This window comes from Salvia hispanica, chromosome 6 (genome assembly GCF_023119035.1).
Source record: "Salvia hispanica cultivar TCC Black 2014 chromosome 6, UniMelb_Shisp_WGS_1.0, whole genome shotgun sequence".
Classification (NCBI taxonomy): Eukaryota; Viridiplantae; Streptophyta; class Magnoliopsida; order Lamiales; family Lamiaceae; genus Salvia; species Salvia hispanica.
The window spans coordinates 39,343,108-39,363,373 of NC_062970.1; the positions used below are offsets into that span (position 1 = coordinate 39,343,108).

The 20,266-nt window shown below is 36.1% G+C and overlaps 3 protein-coding genes across 3 annotated transcripts; 2 read left to right on the forward strand and 1 right to left on the reverse strand.

Moving 5' to 3' along the window:
* Positions 1–8,913: 8,913 nt before the first annotated feature.
* LOC125191685 lies at positions 8,914–9,505 on the reverse strand. Its single transcript, XM_048089090.1, has one exon. The coding sequence runs from the start codon at positions 9,492–9,494 to the stop codon at positions 8,940–8,942; it is 555 nt and encodes a 184-aa protein (XP_047945047.1). The 5' UTR covers positions 9,495–9,505; the 3' UTR covers positions 8,914–8,939.
* Positions 9,506–11,864: 2,359 nt separating this feature from the next.
* Positions 11,865–12,745, forward strand: LOC125195321. Its single transcript, XM_048093488.1, has 2 exons — positions 11,865–12,002; positions 12,150–12,745. The coding sequence occupies exons 1-2, from the start codon at positions 11,865–11,867 to the stop codon at positions 12,621–12,623; spliced, it is 612 nt and encodes a 203-aa protein (XP_047949445.1). The 3' UTR covers positions 12,624–12,745.
* A 1,344-nt stretch (positions 12,746–14,089) lies between these two features.
* Positions 14,090–17,711, forward strand: LOC125193271 (LON peptidase N-terminal domain and RING finger protein 1-like). The gene is made up of 2 exons (XM_048091041.1): positions 14,090–15,116; positions 17,032–17,711. Exon 1 carries the CDS (start codon positions 14,405–14,407, stop codon positions 15,071–15,073), a length of 669 nt encoding a protein of 222 aa, XP_047946998.1. The 5' UTR covers positions 14,090–14,404; the 3' UTR covers positions 15,074–15,116; positions 17,032–17,711.
* The last annotated feature ends 2,555 nt before the right edge of the window (positions 17,712–20,266 follow it).

The following is a 20,266-nucleotide window of genomic DNA, read 5'->3' on the forward strand; positions in this document are numbered from 1 at the left end:
CTTGCCCAACTTCCAGATTGGAAGCCCGCTTTCATAAACTGTCAGGGAGAAAGAAAATAACAGAAATTAAAATATTTACACCAAATCCTTAATAACAACAAACGCCATCCATCCCCGGCAACGGCGCCACTTGAAAGGGTTTTTTAATTTGTGCTAAGGCTGTTCAAATAAGAAAATAACAGGTTCCCTAGATCCAGCAAGTCCACTAGATCACTCGGTCTAGGAACTCGTGGGTCGCGAGGAATCCCGGTCGTCGGACACACAAAGCACTTTCCCTTTCAAAAACCCTCAAACACTTTACTAAACCTAGTATAGGGAAGTAGGGATCGATCCCACAGAGAAGGACGCGTAAGACTCATAATTAAGGATTTGGGAGTGTTTTTGGTGTTGGCTGCTGCCACGCATTTTCTTGGGTTGAGGAAAATTAGAATTAACTTGACTTGGGAACCTAAAAAAAACTTAACCTAACAGCTAGACCTAGGAAATAAATCTGCGGTGGGGACCATGTCTAAAAAAAAAGCAAGGTACGACTGAAAAGTTGGCAGAATAACTAACTCTCGTACTAACTGACAGTGACATCGTCTTCTACAACCAAATTTGCGTAAAACTTCTCTAAGGAAAACAACATGAGCAAAACAAAAACAGAGCTACTGACTTGAAATCAAATTTATGCATAATAAACGAAGAACTTAGCAGATCTGCATACCCTAGACGAAGTAAAATAAAAACCAAGAGGAAATAAAGCAAATCTATCAACTACTATCTTTCCACACGCCAAATCGACTTCAGACGCTAAATCCACTCCGGATCCAAGCGTCCGACATAAACCCCAAACAGAAGAAATTCTCCATCACGTCAGATTTTACAAATAAGAGCTCCGAATACTCAAACAACCACAGATCTGTCACCAAATTCCACATCAAACACCTCAATAACGAAATAAACAGAGATCGACATAGCAATTGAAGAATTATGCTAACAGCAGAGAGATCTATGCAAAATAACTTGAAATTAAACAGCTAAACCCAGATCCATGAACGGTAAACAGTTAAACATCATCAACATCAAAGTCGACTCCCAAAAGTGAAGTTCGACGGTGGAAACTAGCAAAAAACAGCTGAAATTAAAAGCAATTGTATCTTCGCCCTCACTAGGACGGTGTTACCAAGCACGAAATCTTTAGAAAATACCCCCCTATCACGATTACCCCCAGAACCTATCCCAAGTGTGTGTAAAAATATATGAGCTAAGAAGAGTGGAAAACTCTCTATTGCGCTGCATGCTCTTCTCTATTTATAGGCGTTTTAGTGGGCCCAGCGAGGTATTGATAATGACTTTGTTGCCCTCAGCTGTAGACTTCCTTTATCACGCCAATTTCCTCGTAATTCCTGCTCATTTCGTTCCATTCTCCCGCTAGACCATCTCCTTCATAACTTCCTTGATCTAGCAATTTTCTTCACACACCTGGCTTAGGAAACTTGTTAGACCCAGCAAATTGTAACATTTTTTGCACATTACCGATGCATGAAATTAGCCTTATCAATCACACATAGCATGCTCAATTTTAATGTCACCCAGAGAAATGGGCAAGGTGAACATACCTGGGTCTGTGCATTTTGACGGCATCCTCCTCTTCTGTATCACAGCTGACACATTTTCTCCAATTACTATCTTCCCATCGGGTTTGGTTTTTCCTGCTATGAACTCCTTGATGAATTTACTGAATGTAGGCAGCTTCAAAGCTTGTAGGAAGGGCAGGTTGATCTCCAGCTTGCCGAAAATCTCCATTAAGTCTTCGGTGTCGTCCTTCTTCTTTTTGGCTTCCCCCCGATGAGGGAATGGCTTCGTACGCTTCAACGTCCCTGCCGGACCTGAGACGGATGACTCAACGACTTTATTCCTTCCTTCCTCAATCTCCACTTCAGGCTCCGGGTCTAAGAAAAATGGATCGGCCATCTGAGGTAGTGGTTTCTCCAGATCCCCTTTCTGAAGACCTTCTTCTACTCTGACATTGCTTACCTCAGTATCCTCTAGGTCAGGGGTTTCTCCTTCCTTGCTCGTCAATAGAGGTGTATTCTCATCTTTTCTCATCACCGGACCTTCATAGCCCCGTCCTGACCTCAAAGTTATCTGACTAATATTTGCTCGGTCAGGTGGTTTTACTGAAGCTGGTATCCTTCCTTCGTGTCCCCTCATTTCATTCAACGAAGTGGCCAATTGTGACATTTGCTTGGCCAACATATCCATGGCAGACTTATGCTCCTGTTGAGCATCTTGGATTTTGTGTACCACATCATTGTTTGCCTGCATATTGTTCTGCATGTGTTGTTGAGAGCTGACTAGGTCATGTACCATCTCATCCAGGTTCCTCGGAGGTTTGTAGTTCGACTGATTTGAACTTGACCCCTGATTGTGGCTCGGTCCGCTCCACTGATTTGGGCGATAATTACCCTGACCTCCTTGATTGTTGCTGAACTGGTTCCCTGACCCTTGATTTCCTTGGTGTGCATGCTGGAAATTTTGATTGTTTCCGGTGGCATTCCTCTGATGTGGCGGCACATAAGAGCTCCCTTGATTACTCTGGTTCCTGTTGTTCCAGTTGGACTGGTCCCCTTGGTTGCGATAACTCCAATTATTCGATCCTTCCTGGTTTTTCCCTGACCAGTTCGAATTATGCTGGGGTCCGTCCTGACCACGGTTAGGCCAGTTCTACTGGTTCTCTGCTGGACCTGGGTACTGTAGCTGGAGCTGTTGGTTTCCATCTGCCCATCTAAAACAAGGGTTGTCTCTCCATGGTGCCTCCTTGATCTTCCATTGATTCCAGCTTGTATTCTGATTACTTTGATTCCAATTCCCCACTGCATTTGCTTGGGCTTGGAACTCTCCATCGGGTGGTGGACCATAATAGAGCTGGAGTTGATTTTCCTCTGGACCTGGCGGCTTTTCTTTCTCCTGCGAGGTCGGGGAACTCTTTTTCTCAATCGCACTAAGAAGTGCCTTCTCCAACCGATCTATCCTGTCCCCAACTCCTTCTCCTTCTTGTTCCTTAATTGCGTTTGCTGAACCTCTCCTCATGATACGCGGGTGATCATAGGCCTTCTTTGCGTCGATCAACCTTTCCAAAATTTCTCGTGCTTCACTTGCCTTGTTCTTTGTGAAATTCCCCCCGCTCGAGGAATTCATTAAGTCCTTCGACTCAGGATTAGCTCCTTCATAGAACAAGTAAAAAGTCTCAGCCTCCATCATCCTATGGTTGGGACAGGCGTCGAGCAGCCCCTTAAATCGATACCAGTATTGACTTAAGGACTCGTCGTAATCCTGTTTGCATTCCCGAATCTTCTTTTTCAGGGCATTTGTTTTGTTGGACGAGAAAAAATAATCCGGGAATTACAGCTTGAAATCCTTCCATGTGTTGATCGAGTCTGGTGGGAGCCTCAGCAGCCAAGTGTTAGCCTCCCCCTTAAGGGCAAACGAGACTGCACGCAAACGGTAGTCCTCCTCAGTAGCCTCGTTGGGTCGCTTTTGGATACTGCACAGCTTACTAAACTCGTTTAGGAATTCGTAAGGACATTTATTCCTTCGTCCAGAGAATGTAGGTAAAACACCCAGCACATTTGTCTTGATATCAATAGACCTCTGGCGCTGGTTCGAGACTATGGCATGGGCGGGCTCACCGTCCAGATGCGCGGTGAGTGAACCTATCTCCGGATCGGGATCCTCCAAGTGTGCCATATCTACGTCTTCCTCTTCCTTGGTTTCGGAGTGCTCTGTTTCTGTAGACGACTTCGGGTCCTCTCCTCCTGACGAGTTCCACTCCTTCTCACTTTCTGATTCGAATGGGAATGGATCTACTGTCGTAAACCCTGATCTGGTGGTGATGGTGGATGTCGATTCCTTAACCTGCCACCTGACTTGAGCGTCCTTTGACCCAGACGGGTTACTCCAGTTCCCAAATCGTGAGCCATTGCTCATAAACTGCCAAGAAAAACAAATAACAGAAATTAAACTATATACACCAAATCCTCAAACACGTAAACAAATTACGCCATCCATCCCCGGCAACGGCGCCATTTGAAGAGTTGGCTCTTGTTTAGAAGCTAATGATGGTTAGCGAAAGCGTGTTCTTAAAAATAATGAAGAAAACCCTCGGTCCAGGAAATCCGCTAGACACTGGGTCTAGGAACTCAGAGAACCTTGAGCTACCTGTCGTCGGGCACACAATCACTTCCTTAACTCCCTCTTCGAAAACCCTCAACCCACTTTAGCTAAGAAAACTAGTACGTGGAAGTAGGGATCGAATCCACAGAGATGAATGCGCAAGTAAACATGTTCAAAGACTCGGGGACTATATTTTTTTGTTGGCTGCTGCCACGCAATTTTAGGGTTGAGCTTTAATTCCTAGACTTGGTAATTGAAATATGCTATTCTAACAGCTAGATCTAGGCAGAAACTTAAAAACATGCATATTAAGGGAAATAGAGCGAGACAATTGCTAGATCGAACGAACAGTTTCCTAAATTAACCTAGACCTGGGAAAGCAACTGAATGTGGGGACCATTTTCTGAAAAGGTAGAGTACGATTGAAAAGCTGCAAAATAACTAACTAAAGGACTAACTAATAGCGACATCATCTTCTCCAACATTTATCATGAAACAACCAGTTAAAACAGAGCAAGAACGAAGATCAAAGCAAAGTAGACGGAATTAAAAGCGACAAAATCGAAGAACAATTAAAACTAAGGCAGATCTACGGCTACTAGACGAGGTAAAACGAGAATGCAGAATTTAAACAACTAAATGAAACACAAACAAGCAGATCCAACCACGGGACGCTTAATCCACTCCGGATCCAAGCCATCCACAACAACCAAACACCATTACCATCTCCGATCCTCACTGATCTACGTAGATTTAACCGATCAACAACAGATTTCTTATAAAACAGCTTCAAACTCAGATCAACCAACAAAGATCAGCAAATCAAACCCAAAACAACACAATAAGATAAACAAAACATAAACAGACATATCCATTGCAAAATACGAGATATCCAACGATAGAAACAACACCAAAGCCGAGCCTCGAACAGCGAGGACTCGGCGAGTACCAAAAGTAGACAGAAAATTAAAGACAATTGTTTCTTCCGATGAAACGAGAACCCCCCTAAACTTTCCCCCCAAGTGAGTGTGTAGAAAAAGTAGAAAAACTAAGCTAGGAGCTGGAAAAGTGATGATCAAGTATATCCTTCATGTAGATTGTGTGCTCCTTTTTATAGCGGATAGAGCTTCTAGACTGTTCTTGTGATTCCTATTTTGCCCTCCAATCGATGCTCCTCAGTCTAGTGGCTCTTCATCCTTCTGCTCAATTTTCCTTGCCACCTTCCTTCACCAGGCGATCTCTGTAATCCTCCTGGGGCTGGCATTTTCTCTACACACCTGGCTCAAAAAGGTTTGTTAGACCTGGGAAATCGCAGAATTTAACCCTATAACCAATGCATGAAATTAGCCTTATCAAGTATTATTAGTCCCTAAAAATTACATTTTTGGTACCTGTCGGTCTATTATACCCCTCTGCATTTGAAAAATCTCCTAAATGCCACGGAGGGCATTTTTGGTACCTAGAGATTACAATTTTGGTACCTCTTCAATTATGTAATTATTTTAGACATACATAAATGCACCTTTTACAATAAAAATATTTTCTTTTAAATTAATTCACTTAAATTTTTTAAATAATTTCTTGAATAATATATAGATTAAGCTTTATAATGAAAAAAATTACTATAGTTCATTTTATTTTTTAGTAAAAAAATGTTACTCGCAAGAGATCGTTTTACTATATTTTAACTAACGTAATTAAAATATTTATTATATAGTTTATATTTTTTTTACTAATTTCAATTATTATATTTAACAAATATTCTTCACTATACTGTAATTTTTAGTTAACGTAATTAAAATACTTATTTTTCACTTAAGTATAGTAGGAGTAACATTTAAATATTTAAGTAATATTTTTTAAATAAAAAATTACTATAATTCACTATAATATTTTGTCTTCTCAAATTCAAAAAAATTTAGTAAAATTTTTAAGTAAAAATAAATCCCGCAAAGAATTTTCTATAATTCACTTTAATATTTATATTTAAAAATATTATTATTAAATATAATATTTTCTTAGCAAATATATAGATTAATTTGTATAAAAATAATATTTAAGTTTAAAAAATAAAGCATAATTAAAACATATGGTTTCTTATTTAAAATTTTGAAATCATAAAGCATCAAATATTATTTAGATGAAATTATAATTGATTTTATAAAAGAAAATGGTGATGGAAGAAAAAATGAAAAAAAATAAAAGGATAGAAAGGTCCAAAATGTCCCAGAAATTTAAATATTCATACTAGTGGTACCTAGAGTTAGTTTTGTCTTATCGTACCAAAAATGATACTTCCTCCGTCCCATAAAAGTTGAGACAAAACTTTTGGGCACGGAGGTTAAGAATTTATATTAAATAAATAGGAGAGATGAAAAAAAGTAGGAAAGATAAGAGGGAGTAAAGTAAATGATGGAATAAAAAAAGTGATTAGATGTTTTGTCTTTTCTTCAAAAAGGAAATGACTCAACTTTGTTGGGACGGACTAAAAAGGAATACAACTCAACTTTTATGGGACGGAAGGAGTATAAAAAATTTTTAGGGACCATTGATGCATTTTTAGACAAGATCAGGGACTATTAGTGTAGTTCACTCTTACTTTAAAATGGGATAAGGGAAACAAATTTATTTTATCAGATACTCCATCTATTCCATTAAAAATATCTCACTTTCCTTTTTGGTTTATTACAACTAAGATGACTCATTACTAAAAATGGAAACATATTATTTCAACTTTATTCTCTCTTATTTTACTCTATCTACTTAACACAGTAAAATAAAACTGTATATAAAATCTCGTATCAGCTAAGGAAGAGGTCATCTTTCTTAGTACGAAGTACATAGTTAAGCCCCTGCTAAGAATTTTTTCTGCGTCCGCCGCTGGTTACGGCGAACCTCTATTACCACATATATTTTTAACTCATTCATTCATTATTTTAAAGCTTCATAGTTAATTTATCATACAATAAATTAAAATTTGATATATAATATTAGTATATTGATAATGGGTCCTATTCTAATGTTTTTAGCACCCTAATCCAAAATCAAGACTAAATCTCCACCCTTGGATTTTATTAGTTAGCAATTGATTATATCATTGTCACATTTTTTATTGTAACAATTTCATAACTTTGATTTAATTTTTTAATTGCGATTTTTTTAATTCTTAACATTTTAAATAAGGAAAAAATTTGTACAACTTGTAGAATATAGAAAAAACGAAAAAGTATATAGTTACATTAATTAAGTATCACTTTATTTACCATATTAATTAAAAATTTCTTTAAATTAAAATCCCCTAAATTAGAATTATTCATAATTGCATTGTTAAGGATATATTAGTCAAAATATATATTATATTTATGGGCTTATGACCAAAAAATATAGAGGTATTATGACATGGAGAAATTATGTCTCTAAATCACTACTCATTTTGAAATTTAGTACACATAATTAATTTGAAATAATGAATTATAATTATTACTTTAATTTAGGTTCTATAATATTCTTAATATGAAAATAATGGCAAGATTAAGTTTTTAAATCATGTGCCTGAAAGAAATACTGCACCTATAGCAGGAGGGAGTATAAAGATGCCATAGCTACAGCCCATGAATACAAGATCCCGTAGTATTGAATTTCTTATTGTATAATAGTGAAGGTTGATTATGTCAAATGAACATTGATTAAGTTCTGGAGAAATATATTTTAGCTAGAATAAATTGCAATGTAAGAAAATCTAAAACCTGAGTGAGTTAAAAATTGATTGAAAATAGGCAGCTTCCAGTTCAAGTCCCCACGTTTGAAGTGGCACGACTTAATTGCAAAAACGTTGATTTCTTCTAAGCATCCGCAATGGCGCGAATATTTCGGCGGACTTTCCAAAAACACCTTATATTGCACAATGGTGGACATCCCCAAGGATATCCCGGCGGACATCCACAATAATAAAAATCCACAAATTCACAAATATGCAATTTTCGGAATTAAAATTTTGACACGAATACTTAGAAAATGCAACAATTTTATTTTTTTTAAAAAAGCATACATATATATTTAAATTTTAAAAAAATACATAGTTCACCAAAAAAAAACCATCCCAAACCAAAAAAATGATTCAAACAAAATTACATGTTATGCCTTGAATCTATATAGTTTGCCGCTAGCCGAACAGGGGTCCCGACGGTATGATATGTTTTTGTTTTAGGCCTTCATTTTCGACGATAATACATGCGTTAGTTTTTTAAAAAATCGTATATATAGAGTTTGCAACGAGCCATATATATAGAGTTTAAGAAAAAACAAAAATCAAGACGTCCGCCGGGCCGTCCTTTGTGGCACTGCAATGGCGGATGTCCCGACGGACGTCGTCGAAAAGCCGCGGATCTGCGGTGTCCGCAAGCGACGTCCGCGTCCGCCTCTTGCTCGCCTAATGGCGGACATCCGGCACGCCGGTCCTACGTCCTCCACTGCTGATGCTCTAATGTATTACTACATCATACTACAAATTATTGACCCACAATATTTTCCCTATAAAGAGAAACAGGATAATAAAAGTAAAACAAAATGAAAGAAAAGAGGAACAAATTAAATTTCCACTTGAGTTGGCAGATTTATTTTTTCACAAATTGATTTCAAATTTACTAGCAAGAGCAACTTAGTTAATACTCACTAATAATCAGTCTAAGATTTGTTTAATGATAAAGGATGAATTGTGCAAAATGAAGTAAAATAACAGTACAATGATAAAAAATAAAAAAAAATTCCCCCTCCACCATGTTTTATGCACAAGTCAAATGTAAAGCACAGTTACAAGCCAAACAGCAATACATCCATAAACCCTTCCCCACAAGATCATCACAAACGCAGCACACCATATCCCGACCGTCCGGCAAATCAGCGGTCAGGATCAAAGCATGCTGATGTACATCTCTCCTGTCCTCCACCTCAGGCAGCGACGCACACTCCACGTGGATGTCGAACTCACACGCGCCGCAGTGGTAGGTGAACCCGTGCCCCGACCGCCCGCACGCGTCGCAGGTGAACTCCCCGTCGGCGTACGGCGGCGAGGGGAGGAGGGAGAGGGGGTGGGCGGGGTGGCAGCGGTGGCGGAGGCGGCGGGGGAGGTCGGAGCAGAGGCCGTGGAGGAGGAAGTGGCAGGTGGCCTTGGTGCACACGTAGGCGGGGCCCACGACGTCGTGCTCACAGCCGGAGCAGACGCCGTGGTCGTCCACGTGGAGCTCCGACGCCTCGAGAGGGTGCCGGTGGCTGAAGTGGCTCATTATTGGCTGTGTTTCTTCTCTTTCATCATCGGAGCTTTTCATCACCATTGCCATATTTTCAAGTGATGTTCAATAATTCAACTTCTCCTGTATATGATGGTATTTGAAAGTTTCTTGCTCTATTTTTTATTAGAAGGTGGAGCCTCATGACTTAGGAAGCTAGGTCAATGATGATTTTTATTCCTCCAGTTGTTGTTAAAATCATTAATGGTAGATGATGAGGTTAATTCCTGCCTAGCAAAGTCATAGATTTATGATTTATTTTCACATAATCAAATTAATTTTAAATTTCATTGGAAATTTTAATTAATAGTATGATCAATCGTCCATAATTAGTATACAATTTGTTTAAGATTTCAAATGTTAACAATAATTGTTATTTGTTACTATATAACTAGCTTTCATTATATAGTGACAATTTTTTTTGATATATACACTTAATTACTAAAATAGTGAGAATAATTAAAATCGCTCAAATATACGTATGTTGACTTTTTTTCTCGCACAAGTGGGGCATTATGGGGAGAAAACTGAATCTTGACTTTGTTAACAAATTGTCTTGATTATGTTAATAAATTGATATTCACGTGAATTGACGGAGAAATCTTTTTTTTAAGGAACGAATAACTCTCTTTTAATAGATGTGGGCTGTCAGGGTTGAACTAGAAAAACTCGCTTTTTTTAAACATGAACGATGATATAAAAAATAAAAAATAAAAAGAGTACGTTATGGAGTAGTTTTGTTTTTGCACTATTATTCGGTAGTCCAGTGGCTCCTGGAGCCGGGGCCGTTTGAACTTTTAGTATTCCCTCTGTCCCATAAAAGATGTCACATTTATGGGACGGCACGGGATTTTAAGAGGTTTTATTTTGTTTGTTAAATAAAGAGAGAAAATATAATTTTTATATTTATGTGAGAGAGAATTTTTTTCAAAAAGAGAAATGTGACAGCTTTTGTGGGACAAACTAAAAAGGAAGGTGTGACATCTTTTGTGGGACTTAGGGATACATGTGCAGCTTTTATAATATCATCAACTAGCCTAGATGGTGTGAATATGAGTCATTCTTTCGATAGATTTCAAGATCGATTCCTGCAGGGTGTAGATTTTTCATAAATGATTTAAATATGTATTGATAAAGAATGATATTTATAATTTAAGAATATAGAAAATAATTATATACATATGTAAATATAGGGGGTAATTAAATGCTAACTAATTCTCATTCCAGAACCCAGAACTTCAATATTATGTTGGAAATTTCTCAACATATAGATATAACTTTAAACATAACATGTAAATTTAAATCTCAACACAAAGATATAATTTTATCAACACAAATCTATTGAGAAAGTTTTGTGTTTGTGTTGATAATTTTAATACATAATATTGAAATAATTTTGGATTCTGGATTAGAAGGTTGGTTTTATTTTAACGCGACCCTGTAAATATATAATCTAATCCTAGTAAATTAATATCAAAGCAATGCTTTTCAAACATATTTTTTTCAATTTTCTATTTCTCACGCGAATTTTTCTATAGCTTATGTTCGAGTTGTTTCCGAACACTGAACATACTTAATAAATTTAAAACTCTCTCTGTTCATGAAAAAAATATAGTTCCATTTATAAAAAAGGAAATTTTCATCCCATATTTTACCTCTTTTTGCTCATCTGTCTTACTTTGCCTATATTTTGATACATTTTATCTCTTATTTTATCAAGTTCTCATCAAAACTCGTGTCGTCTATAAATGAGCCTATTTTTTTGCGGAGGCGGGAGTAACTGTTTGGGCCCGCCATCGTTAAAAGTCTGGCTCCGCCACTATTTAGTACTATATGTTTTTTTTATTAATAATTTCAAAATTAAGGGTAATTTGTATATATTTTATAGTAGTAATTAATAAGATTTGATTTTCAAATTTTGAAAAACAACTCGAATTAATTCATGATGAACACAACTAATCATTCTATTCTTTCGAAAATCATTGATTTAATGGTATTGTTTTGGTGGCAATACATCGAGTACTACTAATTAAAAATCTTGAAAAACAGAGAAGGTTTTTTTTTTCTTTCCTTTGATGAGTCTGTGTATGTAGATTTAAATTATTGTATCATTAATTAATTAGTTGTCGAGTTATTGAATAATGTATGCATGTAACACATTATAAAATTCAAACGAGAATTGTTTTATAGGGAATTAATTCAAATGAGAAATTTGAGAATAATTAATAAATTTATTTAAAATTGCATTTACGTGAAAGATTGAATGAAATCAAATAAAGCAGTATCCTAAATTCTAAGACTTAGTTACTTGAGTATCAAGCCAAGTCATCCAAACCCTAAAACTTCTTCTACTATAAGTACAGCATTCAAATAACACTAGCACTCATACACATAATTACTGCAGTAAAAAATATTATCACCATGCTTCGCTTAGTTTCTCTTGGCGTAACCGCCCGTCGCTTTCAATCCACCGCCATCGTTTCCTACCGCCACTTCTCCACCGTCTCCGGCGGCCCTCAACTTCTCGGAGCCCTCGAATCCCAAATCAAAGCCAAAGAGGTGAATGTCATGAAAAAAGTAGTAAATCTCTTTGATTTGAATAAACAACACAAACACACTATATATGCTTTTCATTTACTCTCAACAAACATGCATATTTTTTGTTGTTACCAGTTTTGACTAACTTGCATTTATTGGTGCACACAGAGATGCGTCCCGGCCGATCTCCCATTCACGATCCAAGACGACGATAAGCACTGCCATATCATGCTGACAAGGGAGCTGGGCCGGGAAAAAATCGAGGTCACAGTGAACCCGGTCTACGAAACCGACGACGATGAAGAATCGGAGGAATGTGTTCGGATTAACGTGTCTATCTCTAAAGAAAAGAAGGGAAAATTGGGGTTGGGAGCTGATGTTTGTGGTGATGAAATTTTGGTGGACAAAATATCATTTTGTGAGCCAAATAGCTATGTTCCCTCTATGAGATTGGAGGGTGTGGAGAGCCAGGGTGAATTGCAGGATGCTTTGAATGATTTTGTGAAAGCCAGAGGCATTGAGATATCGAATGTTGGATTCTTGTACAAATATATGGAGTTGAAACGCAAACGCTGGGGTAAAACTCCCAAGCGTAGTGTTGATGACCTCAAAAAATTGCATAAATTTGTCGAGAATTGGTAGACTTTTATCAATCTGTTTCTGCATTTGGATTTGTTTACTACTATTTTCACATGGTGATCTAGTGTTAGTATTAATGTTGGAAAATGGTTTGTTTTTAAGTATATTTCACAATATTTTTATCAGTCTGTATATTATAAGAGCATTTTATATTTGGTTCTTAGCGAGTAGTATCTATTCCATTAAAAAAGTAAATTGGGGATTAATTATAATGATAAGATGATTAGTTCATGGGTAAGAAGGCGTACCCTCAAAATACACTGTATTCTCAAAATTATGACCCTAAGTAACAAATTTAAATTTATTTTTCTGATTTTAAATATATCAATGTTGGAAAGAATACATGTAGATCTCTTTCATGGCTACCAATCCAACACACTCAAATGGTAATGCTGCAATTAATTATAAATTTCATTCTGTTAATTATATAAATGATTAATCAGCTATCCTTGTATAGAGGCCAGAGGCCCGAGCCGATATCCCTTTCAAAATACAACACAAATCCCTAAAAACTAGAATATTGCCTAAAATCTAAAGTATCCTTAAAAAAATTTTGGGGTATTTTAATCTTTAAAAAATTAAAAAAAGTGAAAAATTATCGCACAGGAATTATATACCTAAGCTATACATTCGTATTCATAAGTTAACAATACGATTTACAAAAACTTTCAGTCAAACAAGTTCTAGTAGATTACTTTTTGTGTCAAGGATCATGAGTTATCACCAAATTCATTAAAATAAAATTGAACTATGAATAAAAAAATAAAACTATATATAAAATATATTCCAACAAACTTTATTAAGTACTCCATTGTAATGTACTCCCTTTGTCCCACTTTAGAAGTCCCGGTTTACCATTTTTGGGTGTCCCACTTTAGAAGCCCCAGTTGAAATATTCCGTAATTGGTATTAGACCCCACATTCCACTAACCTTTTTCCACTCACATTTTATTATAAAACTAATATAAAAAAGTAGGACTCATATTCCACTACCTTTTTTCACCAACTTTCCCTTACATTTCTTAAAACTCGTGTCGAACTCAACCGGACTCCTAAAGTGGGGCGGAGGGAGTATTTTTTTAATAACAATTAACAAATGAAATGTGTTTTTATTTACTTGATTAACAAATTTGAGATCGTATTGCCGCATGATTAACTAATTTTGAGATCAGATTAACACATGATTAACAAATGTGATACATGATCGATATGATTATTGTGAAGTGTGTTAAGTATTTTAAAAATTTATGATTAGTTACGGATTCAAAAATGAGACACTTATTTTAGTAAGTAAAAAAGTAAGTACTCCCTCCGTCCCACTTTAGGAGTCCCGTTTTACTACTTTTTCCATAATTGGTAATAAGCTTCACATTCCACTCACCTTTTTAACGATATTTCTTTTTAGTGTATTGGCCGAAAATAAAATTGTATTGTTTAGGATTGAATCAACGGATAAGGATTTTTGACCCAAAATCGAGCTCAAATTAGGTTAAAAGAATTTTTGAAGTTTTCGTAATCCCCTTTAAAACCATGGGATTTTGATTTATGCAAAAATTCTCCTCGAGCAGCGGTGGATTCACGATTCCCATCTACAAAGTGTCAGCGATTGAATATATATGCATGAACTCTGTGTATTCTCTCGTCTTTGATTGTGATGATCCTATAGTTCTTCGCGTATGGGCTTCTAGGATCCTAATTTTCTCCGATTAAAATGATCAAATCGCCGTTCTATTTCGTTTTCAAGTTATGGGCTTTTTGATGTACTAGAAGTTGTTTTGCACGCGATGGATGATTTCATTGATGTTTTCTTGAACGAAGAACCGATAGATCCCTCGGTTGCTCAGGCGAATGAGTCGCATGAGAGAGTGGAGGAGAGGATTCGGCAGCTGCAGGGAGTTACATTTCGCGCGGGGGAGCGGCAGCGGCAGAGCCAGCCCTGCGAGCGGAATCCTGTGGGGATTAGGGTTGTTTTCAGTGATGCATTGGTGAATACGGATGTTGAGAGTGGAATTCTTGTTGAAAATGATGGTGTGGGCACAGTGGATAAGGCTAGGGAAAGCGGGTGTAAAAGAGATCGATCACATTTGGTTGGGGAGGCGTTGGCATTGGCTATGGAATCTCCTGCCAAGAAGGGGGATAAGGAGAAGGAGGGTGGTAGCTTGTATGATTGTAATATATGCTTGGAGCTGGTCAGGGATCCTGTGTTGACTTGTTGCGGTCACTTGTTTTGTTGGGCCTGTTTTTATCAGGTGGAGTACGTTGATTCGCGTTCTAAAGAATGTCCTGTTTGCGAGGGAGAGGTGACTGATGCCAATCTCATTCCGATTTATGGGAACAGCAGTGGGGGTGAGGGTGAGCGTGATCGTGAGCGTGAGACAGCGTCTTGCTTGAACTTGAAGGTTCCTCCCCGGCCTAAAGCTCGTAGAATCGAGAGAGCTAGGAAGCGGGACTGATGTTTGTGTGTGTGTATCATATGTTGCTGTTGCAGAAATGGAGGTAATTTCCATTCATATGCTCAAGTGAATTTCAATTCTTGGGACACTACTGACTTTAGTAGTTTAGTGTTACTAGTTTGAAAGGGATTAGTTACTAACATTACTCTGTATAAGTTCTTTGTACGTGTTACCATAAAATTGAATAACAATATTGTTTATATGAAACATTGAGTTATAGTATTTTTTTTGCTTATATGGCATCTTAGATTGTAGTATCTTGTATTTGGATGAGCACCACTAGCCCTCTCTCTTTGATAGTTGAGGATGTGTTCATTGCTACCAATCTTATCATTATATTCATATTTCATTGTTTTGCTTATTTTATTATGATTTCTATTTTGTTATAGTATTCTAGTAGTATTATTCTTATCATGTCAAATAATTATAGATGTTGCTTTTTGGTGATTTTCCAGTCACTGCACCATGTTACTGTAGCAAAAGTTCAGCCCCGGGGTTTTTTATTTATGCTGGGACAGGGGTGCCCAAGATAGGAGGGTGAATTTAGAATTATCTTGTTGATATTTATTGATTTATCACATTGCATAATGCCTGTATGAGATACTACTATACTGATATCACTTTAGAGGGTAGTTATGCATAGCAGTTGGCTGCCTCTAAACTTGACCAATTATCAACTTCTCCTCTGGCCTCTAGCATTGCATCCTTAATCCTTAGTTCACTGCATCTGCCAAGCTTTCTCGGATATTGAAAATGGTGATATCAACTTAACTTTTGGCTAACTTTCTGCTCTACCCAACCCAAACTGTCTTACATTGTAAAACTCACCGTTGCAAGAAAACTGCATATGTCATCTTGGCTGGGTGTTGTTTGCCACTAGAATACGTCTCTATGCTGTTCTCAGACCCATAGATGAAGTTTTGGAAATTTGTCAAATTTTGGAGAACACTGGAGTAGCAGATATACATCATTATACTGAATTAAAAGCTAGTATAAAGATTAGAAGGTGTTTACTGTTTAGCTTAGTTTACTTGGACAATAGTATAGGCTATCATGTCTTAAATTTATTTTGAAAATAAAGAATTGAGGTGCTCTGTAAATAAGATCGTGCATCTTTAAAAGTGATTAGTGAGGAAAATATACTTGTTAAAAATGACCAAATCACATATTTTTGTCAGAATTGGATTTATTAGAAGAAAAAAAATGTTTAGATTTTCTTATTTTTAAAAACACTTTATCAGCTTCTAAAAGCTTATTTTGAGGGTAATACCAATGAAGACATAGATGTACAACAGTCCGCATTCGTTAAAAGTTATTTGTGCACTTACCAGTGAAGGATATGTTTCATTACAGCTTGTGATGTTTTTCCTTTCATTTGTTATTATGGTTATGGTAGTTTCCATCCGGTATGAGTCGTAGAATATAAAATAATTCAAGAAGCTTGTTTTGGAGGACTGAGGTGTTCAGTGTTTCTCTTCTTGTTCTTGATTGAAGAATAAACCATTGTTCTTCACCTTGATTCTGTTGTGTAGAGTGTTAGAAGCCCTTAACTCTAGCCAGATTTTATCAGCCTTGCTGAAAGAATAAACCATACTTTTGAGAATCTCATAAGGTCCCAAAAAACACTGAACTTCTCAAAGCTTCTCTTACTTTATAGTTTTGCAGACACCAACATAAATGTGGTTTTGGTGGTTACCACATGCTTGAGTAAATAATACTCCACCATAGTGTATTACACACTGGAGTCATTGACTACTAATCTTGCACTAACAAAGCTACAATTTGCAATTCCACTCTGAACTTTCTGTCTTGTTGTAATGTCACAAAGCATGAAATATGGTGATGGAAACAATCTATTAATCATGAGTTGGAAGAATATAGTGCTCTTACCAGCCAAGTTAAAGTTGGCAATGCCAAAATGAGAGGAGTATTATGATTCCAAGGTCTTGATTTTTCAGGTAGGGCAATCACTCTGAGATTGAAACGAAGTAGAGGTGTTATCAAGGGAAAAAGTAGAAAAAGGGTGTGGGCAGGCCTGAGAAGGACTTGTGGGACAAATATAAAGCAGAAAAGCAACTCAATCAGTGGTGCAATAATTGGTCATACACTCATACCACTGGAGGACTGCCTCTTGCACTTGACCTCCCCACCCCCTACCCCCTACCCCTATTCCCTAATATATATAGATACATACATACACAAAATTTGCTTCAAAGTGGGACTGTGGATGCAGCTATCTTCATGCCAATGATTGCTCTAGTTGGAGACTTGTCCCCTTCACACTGTGCATCACTTTGCCCCACACTTCACATGCTGCATCTGCATCCATGTCCATACCCATACCCATACCCATACCCATACCCATACATACATGACATACATATGTATACATAGCCCTTTGCATAATTTCCGGTGTCTATATTGAATGGTCTTGTGGAATTTTCTTTTTCAACTATTTGTAATTAGGTTGATGCCTAAATCCAAATGGCTCTTGAAGTATTTTTTTTTCCTTGTAAGGGCATCCACAATGGATGCCCTAGTGGAAGCCCTAGTGGTTGCCACGTCAGCATGCCCTATCTTTCTGCAATGGTGAAGCCCTAGTGGATGATGCCCTATCTCTTATCCACTTTTCATTTCAATTTTAATGTTATTTTTTTATATTTTCACATATTATAAATAGAAAAATTAAATACTAAATTAAATGAAAATCATGCATTACTTAATTTTAAAAAAAATTATAAATTATATATTTAATTTTAATTAAATAAAAAATAGCAAAATATAAATACAATATTATAGAACACAATAAATTTAAATAAAACACTTGCATTAATCGAATAAAATGAGTAAAGTATAATAAAGGTCAAAATAAAAAAAGTATGTTGAGTTTGGGACTTGAACACACATTCTCTATAATTTTCCCATATACATTTACCATTTGGCTAAATATAGATTATACTTTGAAATCAAACAAATTTTTACATAAAGCAACAAAAAACTCTCTTTTAAGTGTAAAACTAATTGTCCCACATCGAAATCACAAAGAAATTTGGAGTTGAAAACTTATCTATAAAATTGTCATTTGTCCCACATCGAAGTCACAATGAAAGTTGGAGTTGAAAACCTATCTATAAAAGGTTTACTCAAGTAATGCAAAACTTGCTCATTTAGTGTGAAGGATTATATTCTATAAATATATTCTTTCACTAATTCACGGATCCTTCTTTTAGTATGGATCGTTGTGAAATTATAGTTTTTATTTCAAGTTAAAAAATGATTTTTTAATTTAAAAATTGATTTTTTTGAATTAAAAATCGGTTTTTATAATTAAAAATCAATTTTTAATTTTTTTTTTTTTAAGATCGGGCTCGGGCGTTTGGTCGCAATGGGCGCCCGATCTCGCGCCCGATCGATCGGGCTCGGGATCGGGCGCGACCGAGGGCTACAATGGATGCCCGACCACGCCCGAGCCCGATCTCGGCCGATCGGGCGCGCGATCGGGCATCCATTGTGGATGCTCTAATGAGTTGAATGTCATTGCTTTTCGTCTACTTTAAGATTGACAAAATGTTATTACAGTTACACAATCCAAATGAATATGGGTACATCTATGTTTTAGTTAACATTTATATAGTATTTTCTCGCCCAACTTTATGTTTCTATTTGCTTTACTGAAAAAAATTAAAATATTTGCAAATTGATTACATTCGCTTACCTATTTGCATACATTTAGTGGAAGTGGTGGGATTAAAATCCTTTAATATTTGTATATATTTATTAAAAAGTAAAAGAGAAAAGGTAGTACCACATTTGGAAGAGATTAAAAACAAAGTACCCATTTTGGCAAAAAAAAACAAACAAATGAAAAGTAAAATAAAAAAAGAAGAAGAAAATACTACGAATATCAAAGAAAAATATATTATCACTCATGTGACATGTGTGGCAGAGTGCCCAAAGTCAAAGAAAACTTTAATTGAGAAAGTGGGTAGAGCATGTTTGATGTGGCTATGCTTTTGGATTTATTGCATTTATAGTTCAAGTTTGCATTCAAAGAGTGAAGCATCATTTGCGGGCAAACATGGTTTTTTTACGAACAAAAGTTAAGTTGTAATTATTGTTTATTTTCACGGATTTATCCACATATAATGTAGTACTCGCAAATATGTTTACGTTTATAGAGAGTGCACATTTTAATTTGTTGGAACGGAGTTAGAATCAAATTTATAGAGTAGTATTACGTAACATGATGTGTTAATTTTATTCTTCTTGTGAAAAATAATACTAAAACATATATTGAATATTTATTAAATTAATATTCTAGTAAAAGTTTATACTAATAGAAAAAAACGTAAATGGTGAGAGGTCAAATTTTGTTAGTGGTTTGGATTCCTCATTCGTGACAGTGATCGTCGGCACTCGCACCCTAACTATTCCACCGAACAATTTATGCTATCATTATAGTAGTAAAACTAATCATCATTATTATACTATGAATTTGAATCTCAAATATGGAAATAATACATATCAAAACTTAAAGATCTTGCTAATTGACGTCGTACCAACATATTGTATGCATATAATTGAAATTGTTCTGAGTGCTAACAGTAATGAAAATGAGAAAACGATGGTAAGTTTTTTTTTTTTTTTTTTTTTTTTTTTTGAGGGACGATGGTAAGTTGTTATTTTTAAACATTAACACAAAGTATTACTACGGGCCTAAGGCTTTCTTTCCTTTTCCATGTGTGTGTGTGTGTGTGTGTGTGTGTGTGTTGAGAGAGAGAGAGAGAGAGAGCGATGGGTGTGTGACAAAAGAAGGGGCAATAATGAAGACAATTCATGCTTATCTCTTTGCTTTATGATTCACTCATTATTTATTGACTACAATAATGATGATATCAATAACTGCCCAACTGAATCCCAGGTGTTTTTTCTCCTCGAAATTCTATTATCTACTCACTTTTTTAAACTATTTTTTCTAGTATATATTTCTATTTTACGAACGGTATAAGAGTAATATAATGAATAATTTATTAGAAATTGATGAGGTTGCTGTGAGCACGAAAATCAAGCTATTTTTTCTTTTCTCGCGTCCTGATTCTTGAGCACCAACACCATAAATGAATATTGAAGATGTTTTTTTTCATGAACAAATTCATAATAGCAATCTCCAATGCTACATAGGCCAGCAATAGG